This window comes from Psittacula echo (assembly GCF_963264785.1).
Source record: "Psittacula echo genome assembly, chromosome: 8".
NCBI classification, from domain to species: Eukaryota; Metazoa; Chordata; class Aves; order Psittaciformes; family Psittacidae; genus Psittacula; species Psittacula echo.
In genome coordinates, this window is record NC_137744.1 from 17,411,413 (window position 1) to 17,425,498 (window position 14,086).

Below are 14,086 nucleotides of genomic sequence, written 5' to 3' on the forward strand. Positions count from 1 at the left end.
TAGTTAATTCCCTACTGTGTCACTTAAAAAGCTGTCATTATTTTTCATCATTGTTGTCTCCTAGTCAGTTGTGTCACCCATCATTTCCTCTATAGGATTTTGGTAAGCCAATAGCCACATTTATGCCAGCTGGCAAAAAGTGATTTCCAGAATGCTGTTGACTGGCCCTGTCTGGAATGACTTGGGCTTTCCTCTCTCCTCGCATGTCTCAGAAAAGAGCTCTTCCTCATTTCACTCCAATAGGGCATATGTAATGATGGTAACAACAAAAACAAACAAATACAACAAAACCTTTGCTTGACATTTTGCCATACAAACACAGACAATTTTTGAATAGAACTAATACACAATACACCAGCATTTCTATAGATGACCATGTGAAGAAAACAGAGTATTTTGCATACCAGTCAAAAAAGAACAAAAATATTGAAACTTTAATTTTAAATAAATACTCTAAAATAATTATTTCAGCTATAGGGAGGCTTACTGGTTTCTACACATTCAAATTGCTTACTGCTGGACTCTGTTCAAATAAACCATCTGGATACTTTACAACTGACAAGATACTACTGTGTGATTGTTAGGCCTTAGTAACTTTGCCTTGTCTTTAATAAAATTGCAGAGAAATAATAATATCCATTGATATAGTTGATTTTTATATGCTTAGTTTAACTGAACAGCTGCCTGGTATTAATTCTCAAACCTTGCGCATTTTCTGAGTTTGAGAGCAGTTCTTCTCTCCATGGATAGTCACCTCTCAAGGGTACTGTTTTTACTACAGCCTTTATGATTTTATATTGCTTCATGCCACTCCAACTTGCTGGGTGTTGATGCGCAAGGCTTCCTCTGGCCTTGCAAAAATTCAGTCTTATTTAGAAATATGTTTAGCTTATGGAAGACATTAAAGTCAAAAAGGAGAAAGAATTCTCATGGTGCAATTTGATTGTCACATTAATCTCAAAGCAAAAAATCTCTTTAAAAGGGCAGTGTTTGGATCTGATTTATTAAATCTCCTAATAACAATTACATCCAGAAGATTAAACCCCAGAAGTTTCTATTTGAAGTCAGTTACTTGTTACTTCTATCATTTCCAGTATATAAAGATCTCGGATGAGTTCAGGACTTGATTGTACTAAACACTTTGCCGATGTAAAAAGCCCTGCGCCACATAACTTCCAATCCTAGAATGATGAATCAAATAGTTTACAAAATATGAGCATTCTTATTGAAAGGTATTCACTTAAGCCTAGTTTATGTGAAAATTCTGCGTTGGTTTTAGGCACCTAGGCTAGGGGCGTAACACAAGTGGCTAGTCATCTTGGAACGCACATATAATCGATGGACTGGTTCCTGCAGAGTGTAATTTAGTTAATGTAATTTAACAAATGCAGCATTTCATTTCCCCTCATATAAAATCGGATTATTCATAATGCAAAAATATTAAACTTTGCAGATAGGGTGCCTAAATAAGCAAGCTTAACAAAAGGAAGAAGATGGCATACAAAGCAGTGTGATCGTGGAAATAGTTGAAATGCTCTGTTGGCATTGCTTGTTTGGTATCCACTTGGAAAGTTTTGTTCATACTTTTGTGCTTGCTTTGTTTACTGAACATTTTAGGAGGAAGTTAAAAAAAGAGGGGAGTGAAGAAGTTAGAGGACTAGGAAATAAGGAAAGATAAAAGACTGAAAAAAGTGGAAACAAGAAAAAATGATGTTGATACAAAGGAAAAGAAGGAAGCTGGGAAAAGAGATGTAAGTACACTAGGAGAAGGTAAGCATATCACCACTCTAGGCAGGTGTGTCTCTATCAGATTCAACTTCTTTATATGAAATTTATATGACCATCTTTCGAGTCCAATTGTTCAGGGAGAAGGGATGCACAAAGCTTAGCAGTCCTTTTGTCAACTGACCTGCTTCAGGTGAAGGAGGCACAGGATCTGTCTGGTTCCCAAGACTGCTGGGTTTTACTTGTGTGCAGCTGAATGAGGTACCATATGGTGCTTCTGGAGGCTGCCTTACAGTCAAGCATGAGGAGAGGACTGATGCCATTGTATCTAAAACACAATTGATGCCACACTTGAATCTGGAAATTACATACAATTACACGCAAGACCTCCCGAGAACAGACTTTGCCTCCTGTGACCTATCACCAACTTCCACATCTCTCACAGTCTGCCTAGCCCTGCCTGCGCAGCACACACTCCCCTCACTAAGTGACTGGCTGGCTTAGTTTGTTTTAGACCTGATGTCCTGCCACGGCCTCCACCGTCTCTTCGCACAATAGAATAACGGGCCGCTGGTCCACGGTGAAGATGTGGAAAGTCGGGTGCATTATTTACCTAACGGAGACTCGCGCTGTTAAGCCTCTCTCCACACCGCCAATCTCTCCCGATTTCTTTCGGCTGTCTCAGGGCACAGGTGTTTTAACACTCAGGAACGTACCAGAGCGCAGCGACCGCTGAAAGTATTCGGGAAAGAGGGCCAGCACTCGGACCTGCTGCGGACCAGCCCCAGCCTTGCCCTCCTCTTCCTCAGAGCGCCGGGGCTGAGCCGCGGGATCCCCTCACGGCCCCAGAAGAGCTCACCGAAACTTTCCCAGCCCGCAGCTGGAGAGGAAGTTCTCGCGGCCCGGCCCAACCGCGCTCCCCTCACAAGCTCCCCTCAAAGACCCCAGCCCGGTCGCCTCACGCCGCGCGGCCCAGGTGCTGCGGCTGAGCGCTGCCCCGCCCCACCCCGCCGCCCGCAGCCACTCGCCGGGGCCGCGCTCGAGGCGGTCGGGGCGCATTGGCTGGAGGGCGCTGTCACTCTTCCCCCCCGGCGGCGCTGGGGAGGGGTCTGGGCGCGCGGCTGGCGGCGGCCGCTGCGTGTGGGAGGGCGGGCGTGCGGCTCTGTTTTTAGTAGTAGAGCAAAGCGCGGGGCTGAGGCGAGCGGCGGGGAGCCGGGCTGGCCATGGCTGTCTCCGCGCCGCCCGTCATCGCCGCAACTTCCAGCGGCGGCGCGGGGGGCTCGGCAGGCTTGTTCCGGGCGGACCCGCTGTACTCCAGCCCCGCGGAGTCTCCGCGCCTCACCAACAGCCTCGTCAACAGTTTCCTCTCTGCCGGCAGTGGCGGGGCCGGCGCGGGCGGTGGCGGCGGCGGCGGAGGCAACGAGTGTAAGATGGTCGACCTGCACGGGGTGAAGGTGGCCTCGTTCCTCGTGGAGGGACAGGAGCTGATCTGCTTGCCGCAAGTCTTTGATCTCTTCCTCAAGCACCTGGTGGGAGGGCTGCACACGGTCTACACCAAGCTGAAGCGGCTGGATATATCGCCCGTGGTGTGCACGGTGGAGCAGGTCCGCATCCTGCGGGGGCTGGGGGCCATCCAGCCCGGCGTCAACCGCTGCAAGCTCATCACCAGGAAGGACTTCGAAACTTTGTACAACGACTGCACCAATGCGAGGTGAGCAGCCGAACTTCGCGCCTCCTCAGGCCGCTGGGGGCTGGCGGCCCTCGGGGAGCCGTGCTCGGGGCGGGGGTGACGGGTTCCGTGTCTCCGCTCCCCGGGGCTCCTGCGGCGGGAGGTAGGGGAGTCCCCTCAGAGCGCTGCGTGCGGCAGCCCCGGGCGGGCCGGGGTCGGCGGTGCCGGCGGGGGGGTGGGCCCCACCGCGGGACCGACATGAACTGCGGGATTTCCTCATCCCCCGCGACCGCCGGGCAGCGGAGCCGTTCCCCGCGCTCGTCTGCAAACTTTTCCCTTAGCAGCGGAAGCAGAGTTCCCGTTTACACTGCGCGCAAATAACACAAAAGTTTTATCCGTATTTTTTTCCGCTGAAACTCTCGGTTCTTCTCAGGATCCCTCGCTCCTGGGAGGGTGGGAGCGGGCTGTGACTGGCGACTCCCGGCCGGTGCCCGCGGGGGAGGCGGGCGGCTGCAGGCAAACTGTTGCCCATTACCGAGCCCGGAATAATGGTGCGTCCCGCAGTTGAGAGTTCTGGTGCGGCTGCAGCCCCTGCCCTGGCGAACCCGGAGCGGGTGGTATTCTTGGGAGATCCCTGCTGAGTCCTTCGTACTTGGGGTTACAGTCCTTATAGCTGCTGCCTTTAGAAATGATAATGATCTAATAAACACAAAACCCCTCTCGGAACTCAATAGAAACACCAAGTGCAGTGGGGTCGGATGCGAGGCAGGGTGTGTGGAGATGACATGACTAGTTCAGCAGTTCGTGCGGTACCTCCTTAGAAACATCTACATTTCAGTGTGCTCCTGCTTTCAGCCTGGCAGGAAACTTTTCTTCATGGAGGTTGTTTCGCAGAGCTTTAAGCGCGGTGTCTGACGTGCAGCATGCGGATACTTGTTAACTTTGGTTTTCGTGTCACTACTTCTGGCTGCTCAGCACCGAACGTGTTGGCGTGGGGTATTTTTAATAACCACCTTAGCATACGCTGATTTGGGGCCTGATCCTGTTCTTGCCGCTGGGAGCTCAAGCAGGAGCAGACCGGACGTCCTTTGGTGAATAGCAGTATTTGTTTTGTTTCAAATAATTTTATGTTACAGGTGACACTTGAGGGAAGCTTGCACTCAATTCCTAGGCGTTTTTATTTGAAGTACCTGCTTTTTCTCGTGCTCATGTTGTGTTTCTGTGACACGTTCTCCTGCTGCCTGTTTGTTTCAGTGTCGTGCACCTCTGTGACATCATAACCACTGCCTTGTTAAAATGATGGCGTTAAAAGTTAAGGTCTGAGGCTAATGTATTTAAATAAAATTAATGTAGGATTACTAAGGGACACATTTAGCGTGTGAATGCTTCTCTGAAATGTTCCTGAAACTCGACTAGCATGAACGTTGACTATTAAAGAAATAAGTCTTTTTAGTTTCTGTGACCGTGCCAAAGTTTTTCTTTGGGGCAATAGGAAATTTGGTTTGATGATCCAGCCTTTAGATGCAGTCTGATTTCTTCTCTCTTTCAACCAATGATTTAAAGTCCAGAAATGCTGGATATTAAATATGCAAACCTTGTATTTCATAGACTTAAGGCATGATAGGATAAGGGAATAAGTAATACAAGGAGCAGCTGAGAGGGGAGGCCAGAGAAGCTGTGTGTAAGTGGGGAGCCGAGTGATGCTCTGAGAGTGGGTCTGAAAGGAGCAGTCAGTAGAACGAAGACCTGGGCAAAGGCTGAATATCTGTCAAGGGCGCTGTTGAGGGGGCATCCAGTAGGTCAGAAACAAGTCTCAGTGGAGTCAAAGCTTTCAACTAAGTGCATTCAACACGTGTATAAGCACAAACTCTTCCTGCGTACTTATGAAAACACTACATATTTTTTACCTGTTCGGGAGCACCAGATCCCCTTACATTCCCTAAAATGTTTCTTGTTTATCGAAATATCATTCAGCCAAGGTTTGTATCTCTTTAAATGCAGCTGGTTTGAATAACCTGCTGATGTATTTTGCCTTCACGGTTTCAGGTGTAATGCATGATGTTATCAGCACACATGAAACTTCTCTCAAGTGTTATAACTTAATGTTAGTTGTATTCCATCATGCTAATTGAATGCTTAATATGTCATTTTATTTACAGCTTTTTTTTTTTTTTAATTTGAATGCTTGATACTGGTGGGAGAGAATGTTGGCTAAAACTAGCTAAATACATGAGTGAGCTAATTTTTGTTTGCTGTGAAGTGGCCTAGGAACCACTGCAGTGCATGGTACTAAGCAGATAAAACACAGGACCACTGTTACAGCTATACATACAGGATTTAGGGTTTGTACCTGGGAAGTTAAGTCTTGGAAAAAAGTGATCTTGTAGAAGCAAACCCTTCAATGTGTATTGGTCCGCTGCATGACTCAAGCATTACTTTCAACTTGGAATGTTGTGCATTGCTTTTTTAGTGTTTATGTATATATATATATTAATTTATAGATATTTATATGCATATTTGAATACTGCAGAAAGTAAACTCGAGCAGCCAGAAAAAGCAGTAAGAAATGCTGGCTATCTCTGTTTTCAATGTTAGTTCACTTCTGAAAGTCTACATCTCTTATGTTAGTGTACGCTTTTATTTCTATTGCAGTGTTAACTCTCAATTACATATAATTGAAAAAAAAAGAGAAGTTCTACTTCTCTTGCTGTGTTGAGTTTATGAGCTTTGTGGACAAGCTCAGCTAAGAGCTGCAGGGAAATACTATACCTGCAAGTGAAAGTTTTTTGTTTGTTTGCCCTGTGTATGTAACACTAGTTACCTATGGTTAGCATTTTTGACCTTTGTATTTTTTTTAAACAGTACACGTATAAATTTCATTCACCTATAAACAGAATGTTCATAACTTTGATTATTTATTGTTAGCCATCATTTTCTAACCTAATTTGGAAGCAAGGTTTGTGAAATGAAACTAACTGTTCGTTTCATTACAGGTAGCATAGTCAAGTGGAGAGTGAGTACAACATATTTAGACAATTCAATTAATAATTTGCAGTACCTTAGAAGACTACTTATTATGGACACATGCTTAATTTTAGTAGTAAAGCATAACATTTACTTAAAGTAGAAAATTATAATGAGGTGTTACTTAAAAATGAAATTTAAAACCATAGTGAAAACATTTTTACGATGGTAAATGTGGCAATCCTTAAAATTAGGTTTATATGAGTATGATTATTTTACGGGGTTTCTGTATTTGAATGCTGTTGGCTCCTGAAAAAGCATAGCGTTGGTCTGGATTATCCAGTGAATAGTAAGAATAATTCCCAGAAAACAGCCTTTTAATACATTGCTTATTTTTTGTGACTTAAAGTATCTAGTTAAGCTAATATTTTGTAGTATTTGGGCTATTCACAAACAATAAAATGCTTTAGAAATGAATTTAAGCAGTAAATGCAGACATTTTATGAGATAATGAGGATCTTGTCATGTTGTCTATTAAAAGCTACCTTATAGTCAGCAATACTCTATATTCTATTAGGAGAATGATGTCAAGATTATAATTAAAGCAAGCCAGTCATGTAGTGCTGCACAGAGATTCCTTGTATATTGATTTTAAATGTGGACATCTGATGATATCAACTTCTTTGACTAAGTAAATATTTAGTATGCATTCAGACTTGGCCAGACTTGGGGGTTTTGAAGGTTCTAGCCTGTTAGAACAAAAATTGTCAGTTTCTCAATTTCACTTTCTTTCTTGGAAAGGAGGCTCACTTAAAATATTTGTGAGAGAGATCACTAGCATAGTGGATTCTGCTAGAGATGCAGAAGGGAATTTTTCCACTTCTGAGCAGATTAATTGTACTTTTGGAAAAATCCCTCTTTCTTTTTAGGCATCTTGAAAGCCTATGCTTGTTCAAAACTACTAAAATACTTGAATTTTTTCATCAGATGCATATCTAATCTGGAGAAGCCTTGATTAAAATTCCCTTTTTTTTTTTTCATGTCAATAGAGCTCCCTATTTGAAGTGTAACATGCTTTTCCTCCAAAATGGAGTATTTGTGTGTTTCCTGCATGTGTATATGCATAATACATATGTAATTTTCTACCGAGACTTCTACAACTGAAAAATACTGTGGTTTTGTAGCAAAGACAAAAAAGCTAAACAATTAGGTATTAATGATATTCTTGTTGCATATTCAAAAGGTCTTTGCAAGCATTTCTTCTCCTTTTTTTTCTTTTCACCATTTCAACCTGCAGAACTCTTCACTGTCACTTCAAATCACACAATTCTACAAAGATAAAACAACATTTAAACTCATTTGCTTTGGGAGGGAAATTGAGCATTTGCACCCAATAAGCCTGATTGTGGAACTGCATGCAAATTGTGTTTTGATTTATCTCTTTTGCACTTTTTTCCATTTGAATTGATCTTGCATTAATTTTGCCAAGCGGCTCTGTGAGGCTGCAGATGTTGCCCTGTGTTTAATAAATCAATGAGACAGATCTGAATGAATCACTTCAGATGGATTCTCTGCTCGGTTTGATGTCTAGATGTTATTCTTAGCTTGTTATCATGACAGATGCATTAATGTTCCCATACACTGCCAGCAATGTCAAAGAGATTGAAGCTTTTAAAGTGGCGGTATCCCCTTTTCCCCCTTCTGTTGGAATAACTAAATTGCCTTTAGGAATAGGTCAAAATATAAATTTAATCACAGCATCATGGTGAGGAAGATGCTAAACTTCTGATCATATTATAACACAAAGTCAGACAGATACAGTTTTGTACAGAGTGATTAATTATTCCAAAATAGCGGAGATCAATATTAAAATCTAAACATAGGATAGGTCCTTAATAGAGTAACCACTTTCTCAACATTAATATTTCATTGTAATAGGAATGATCCAAATAAATAATATAAGACTAAAACATGTAAAAGTGTTGCTATAAATAGAATATCATTGTGTCCAAATTGATTACTGGCTGAAGTAAGGCGCTCTCTCTCTCTCTCTTTTTTTTTTTTTTTTAAATTCTTATTAATAATTTTCTGTTAAAGTTAAATGTGTTTGGGTTCAACATCTGCTAGGTTTAAGATAGGTATACTTGTTCATTACGTTTCTGTTACTACTTACCATTTAGTGCCAGATACGTTAGAGAAGTTGTCGATCACTGTTAATTTCTGTTCTGTATAGTCTGGTATCCATTATCTTGGAGCAGAACCTGTGGAATGCAAATCATAAAAGAGGCTGGAATGTGTCTTTGTGGATCGGTTTTAAATTCTGGAAAAGATTGCTCAAAGCGTAAAGCACTCTGCCATGAATAAGGAAGATCTATTTCCCATGTAGGCTATGCATAGTTTTTATGGGCTTTTATTCCTTATTAGAAGACTTGTGGTCTTCCTTGTTTTTGTTTAGAAGATAAAGCAGTATTTTATGATTTGCTTCTGTCGTTTTGTTAAACCTGATCTCGTTTTCTGATGATGTGTTATTTTAATGTTAAAAATTATTGTGACTGTTCCTTTTCTTAGTCTCCCCCCAAACAGAAGAACTTTGACATTTTGTCATTAAGGCTTCTGAGAATAAATTGGAGAAACTGGCTGTAACAGATCTAGATTTATGTTGGCATTCTTGGTATTCTTGCTCCAGTAGTTCCAATTTGATGAAGGAAACAATATATGTAATAGAAGTTCACAGTTTATTCAAATGAGTTTAAGCTTTAGCATTGTTATATTTGCCTTCCTTTCACCAATATATCAGTGTGTGGCAACAGCATTATACTCCAGAAGTGGACAGCTCTGTAGATGGGAAATTATTCTCACACTGGGGCTACGGTTGGACATGCAGCCTCTGTTTGTGTGTGCATTTGCTTTTAAGGAAGGTGAAAATCAACTTTGGTAGAACTGAGGAGCAAAGCAAAAATCGCTAAATTAGAAAATCACCTTTTGTTGTATGGCAGTGGCCTTAGTACCTACCTTGGTAATTCTGCAGAAAATATTTAACATGAGCATTCTGAGATACTTTGAAGAATTGCTCTTGTTTATTTCATTGCTTACAGGGTGGAATTCACGTTGTGGAAGAGGTGTTAGTCAGTATCAGTATTAAAAAGGTGTTGAAATCTGGGCTGTAAAGCTGCTGTTTTAACTTTGATGAGGTGGACTTCCCTTTTGTGCCAGTGGAAGTTTGCCAGAACAAGGGCAAAGAACTTGGAAATGTTTCTAGGGTTTGTGCACTTCTCATCAATGGTGGGACATATTTGCATAAAAACCTGTGTTTGAAAGAATTGCGTGAATATGGCGTTTTCAAATGGGTACTATGCTTTTTATCCGATATTGTTGCTTCTGAGTTTCGGATCTTCAGTCTTTTCTGTGCCTGTTCAGAAAATTCAAAATTATAATTTCTGGGAGTTATGAACAAAACTATCCAAATCCATAGTTCAAAATACTTAAGAGTTCCATCTGGTTTCTTTTATAAGTTCTTCATGTGATTATCAGTGTAATAACCCCCCTATGTATACAGAAATGCTGTTTTTTAATGACTGTTTACGTTATACTAATTGTAAAACCAAGCAAGTTGAGGATAATTCAGAGTTCTTGCTGTCTGTGACACGTTCCTTTGGTGTAAGTTAGGGCAAAATTTTTTGTATGTTATGATTAAACATGCATTACCAAGCACAGGTACATGAGATGGTAATGATTCTGAGTGGGTTAGATTTATCCTGCTTGATATTAGAACCGTCCCTCAGGGCAAGATGCTTTTGATCTTTGTTCCCCCTTGGTAAAGCATGGCTGTCCAAAGTGACTTAGTAATAGGGTTTCCCCCTCTCTCCTTATTCTACAACCTGAAAGCAACACTGATACCCATTAACTTACGTACTTTGATACCTGGCCAGAAGGGTCTAATATCTGAATTCTACAAAGCATAATAAATTTGTTTGCTTTCTTTTCTGTTTGGTAGCACAGCTATGTTGTTGTTTTTCGTGTGCGTACTGTGTTTATTGTCATTAGCAAGCATGGGGAGATTATATTTCCTTGACAGCACATCTTGACCTGCAAAGGCTGTTTTGCTTATTAAAATATATTGTCTTAGAGCCTTTCTGGACTCAGTTACAAATACCACTTCCCCAAAAAGTAAGAACCAACACAAATGAATAGGGCTTGCTTTCTTAGTTTATGGTGGTTTGAAGTGTTGTTTGGCAGTGTATATTGTTGGGTATACATTAAGGTATAAAACGTTCAATTGCAATTGTGTCTGATCTTATCAAGTTTCTGGAAATTGATATCTGGTAACAGCATTTAACCTACATCTCATCTATCTGCTATCTATGTGATGGGTTAAAAAGAAAAAGTAGTATCGATCTGTCGCTGGATTAAAGTTTGAAATCGGCAACAGCATGAGCACAAAAGGCTTTTTTATGATTTCTCAGCTTGCCATTGATCTACCAGTTTTATTGCATTCATTATTTATTAAAAGAATTTGCAAGCTAAACATAACGTTAAGCTAGTTTGCACACAGGGACTGCACTTAGGAAATTGAATGGAAATTGCATTAGAGATGAACATCTGTGCTATTTTTCCACTCATGTGTTTATGGGTTTGTATAAAAGGTGTATTGGATTAACAGTTATAACCATTATAGCTTGCAGCAATATGTTAGAACCTGAAGCATTTAGTAGTTATTTAGGAGGGAGACTCTCTTTACTTACACTAAAAAGTATGGTAATGACATCAAACAGTGCTTTTATTGAATTATTCTTTATTAATGGGTTTTTTACTAGTAATGTGTAAAACTTGAGGTATCTAGCTATATTATGCATGTGTTCTTTTATCTCTGCTACATAAAGCTCCATTAATATTGTCATTAATTGAAGGTTTCTAGTGATGGTATTAGTTAAGGATTTGGCACATAGACACTGAAGTATTGAAATGAAATGTATTTTCTAAAACACAATAGGAACATACGTATTGAAAGATACTTAAAATATATGTTCCTTCAGATTTTTCCTATTAATTTAACTAGATTTCTGTCCTTCTTGAGGTAGGCAGCTTTGGCAATGTTTTGTGTTAGTGAATCAGGTGAAAATCTTAATTATTTTGAAACCTTTTTCCACTTGAGTTCACAAGTTCCGTTGCTCTCAAACACCAGCTGTAGTTGTGGATGACACGTGAAGTGTAGAGTAGACCTGGGATTTTGAGGTCCTCTCCTGTAATGATTTTGGATTTCTTTTTTTTTTTTTTTGTGCTCCGTCTATAAAGCAGACTATTTTGCTTTGGATGAAAGATACATATTTAGAATCAAGATTTTATTTGATCTAAAAGTCTGTGCAGTCTAGTCTGTTTATGACTAGAATGTACTAAAATATGTCACGTTTAGCATCATCAGTGCACTTTCAGTTACTCTATTAAAGACTCAACCTGATACATCTCACCAGCTCATAAGATTGTTAGGTTTCATGTGCTAAGGAGCAGACATGTTCTTCATGCCAGAAGGTTGTGCTTGCTCTTTTGAATGCCACTTCTACTTTTTTTTGTTTTCTTTTTTTCTCTGGTAGGATGAACCCTGCAAGTCCTGACAGCATTTTGAACAGAGGTAGCTCTGACTTTTAGTTGAAAGAATCTCAGTGCTTTTTTCCACATCGTTTTGCTTGCACTGTTACTAGTTCCCAGCCATAGGGAACAATAATCCTGCAATCACAGTTTGTGTATTATATCAGATAACACATTTCAGCTACTCTGTGAATAAAGGTGGAAGTTAGATTTAAGAGGGATTTATGTAATTAATATATATACACAATACTGGTTTAAAATATACATACATACACACACATATATATATATAATGTGGTTTAACCTGAATTTCTGGATTATTCAATAGCCTTTCTCCCAAACCATGGAAATAAACTTCAATTTTTGGAAAACTTTTTATCCACATTTATAAAGAGAGAGGAATTTGAATAACTCAGAGATTTAGTTTAAATTGCATTTGATATAGACATAAATTAAGTTTGTTAAATGACCTTTTATGGCTGTATGTTCTAACTCTGTGTTCTTACTTAAAGTCTTTAATCTTTTTTGATAATTCTCACAGCCATGTGAGTGAGTAACTGGTAATTTTATTTCTGTCCAGTCTGTAGAAGAGAGCTTGTGGTGCTTTCATGGTAGTTTTAGTCAGCAGAACATGGAGTTGTTCTTCTCTCCTGTTTCCAGACCTATATGGACATGAATTGGAACAAAACACTTTATTTAAAAAGTTAATCAAAATTACTTCACAGAAATTTAATGTGTTTTGCACAATGTCTTGAGATCATCTAGTCCAGCAAACTCCTCTGTTTAAGCAGGGTCAGCTAGAGCTGGTTGTCCAGAGCTGGACAAAAAGGTCCACATAGAGTTTGAGTATTTCCAAGATGGAAACTCAGCCTCCCTAGGCAAGCAATTTACAGAATAGAAAACTGTGAAGTGGAAGGAAGATTTTATCAGCACGTATTAGGATTACTGGATTATGTGGGAGCTGTTGAAGCTGCGGGTGGATGTTGCTGCAGTCCCTGATATGGTCGCTGCCAGACTGAGGAGTCGCTCAAGCCAGGCCAGCACGGATTCCCTGCCACCAGAGCAGTGTGAGTTGTAACCCTCTGTGAACCAACTGTGTCATGCACAGATTGTGCTTTCTGTGTCTCGGAAATGGTTGCCTGAAGTCCTCTCTGTTTGTGCTGATGAACTGACTTGTTTTATTCCCCACCGCTACCTGAGAAGGAATATTTTAATTTAAAAAAAGGTGGCTGTAAGAAAGCTCTTGGAACATTGTGCCAGCAGGAGGATTTAGTTACTTGGATGTTGCAGTAATTTAAGAGTTGCTAATTAAGAAGATCAAGCTAGTTTAAAGGAAAAATAGTTGTAGCTTCATTTAGAACTTCTAATCAGTATATTTAAAACATGACGCATTGTGCTTTTTCTTATGCATGGAGCAGTTGTTTTTGCCTAGTACAAATTTCATGTGGTAGCTAATAGACTTTTCATAACAGTTAATCAGAAAATGTTCTGTGTCTGTGAAACATTATCCCTGCTGTTTTTTGTGAAATTAATGAGGGCACCTCGCTTCACTGCTGCAGCTCTCTGGAGCTGCCTCTTTTCGTCCTCCTACTTTTAAATGTTGTTGTGTATTAAAGAAGGGCAATTTTCTAAAAAGCTGCTGAGATAATAATACTAGCAGTAGAAAAAAAGTCTTTCCAGTGAGACTTGAAATACATGTTTAAACAAAACAACAAAACAAACTGAAACCAAACACCAAAACCCAGTCCCTCCCCCCTAAAAACCCCTCCGACAACAAAATTCCCAAACAGAACAAGGTGGTAAAATGTTTGCAGTTAAAACCCAGCAAAATACGAGTACTGAAATGGGACCTAAGGCAATGAACTCAGCATTGTTTTCTCTGTTGCATAAGATTGTTATTGAAATACGTGTTTGTAGGTCTGTGGAGGTTTTTTTGTAGGCTTGTAAGGTGTGTTATTTGGTGTTTTTATATGGCAACTCATGTACCCAATAGGTGACTTCTCAGAATACCCAGAATTGAGCATCTCATCGTTAAGAAATCATTCTTACCTGCTCCGAGGTTGTTATGACTCTGCAGAGAAAGAAGCAGCAAAGTGATCTATCAGGGCACTTTGTGCTCTTTCTATGAAGACTTGCTAAATATGC

At 40.5% G+C, this 14,086-nt stretch overlaps 1 protein-coding gene across 1 annotated transcript in view; it reads left to right on the plus strand.

Annotated features, from left to right (window-relative positions):
- Nucleotides 1-2,948: 2,948 nt before the first annotated feature.
- Nucleotides 2,949-14,086, plus strand: part of DACH2 (dachshund family transcription factor 2) — a gene marked incomplete at both ends in the record, with an annotated part of 288,156 nt that continues 277,018 nt past the window's right edge. Inside the window, one exon of the mRNA XM_080625027.1 lies at nt 2,949-3,436. Within this exon, the coding sequence (XP_080481153.1) occupies nt 2,949-3,436 (488 nt within the window). The remainder of the gene's footprint in view (nt 3,437-14,086) is intronic.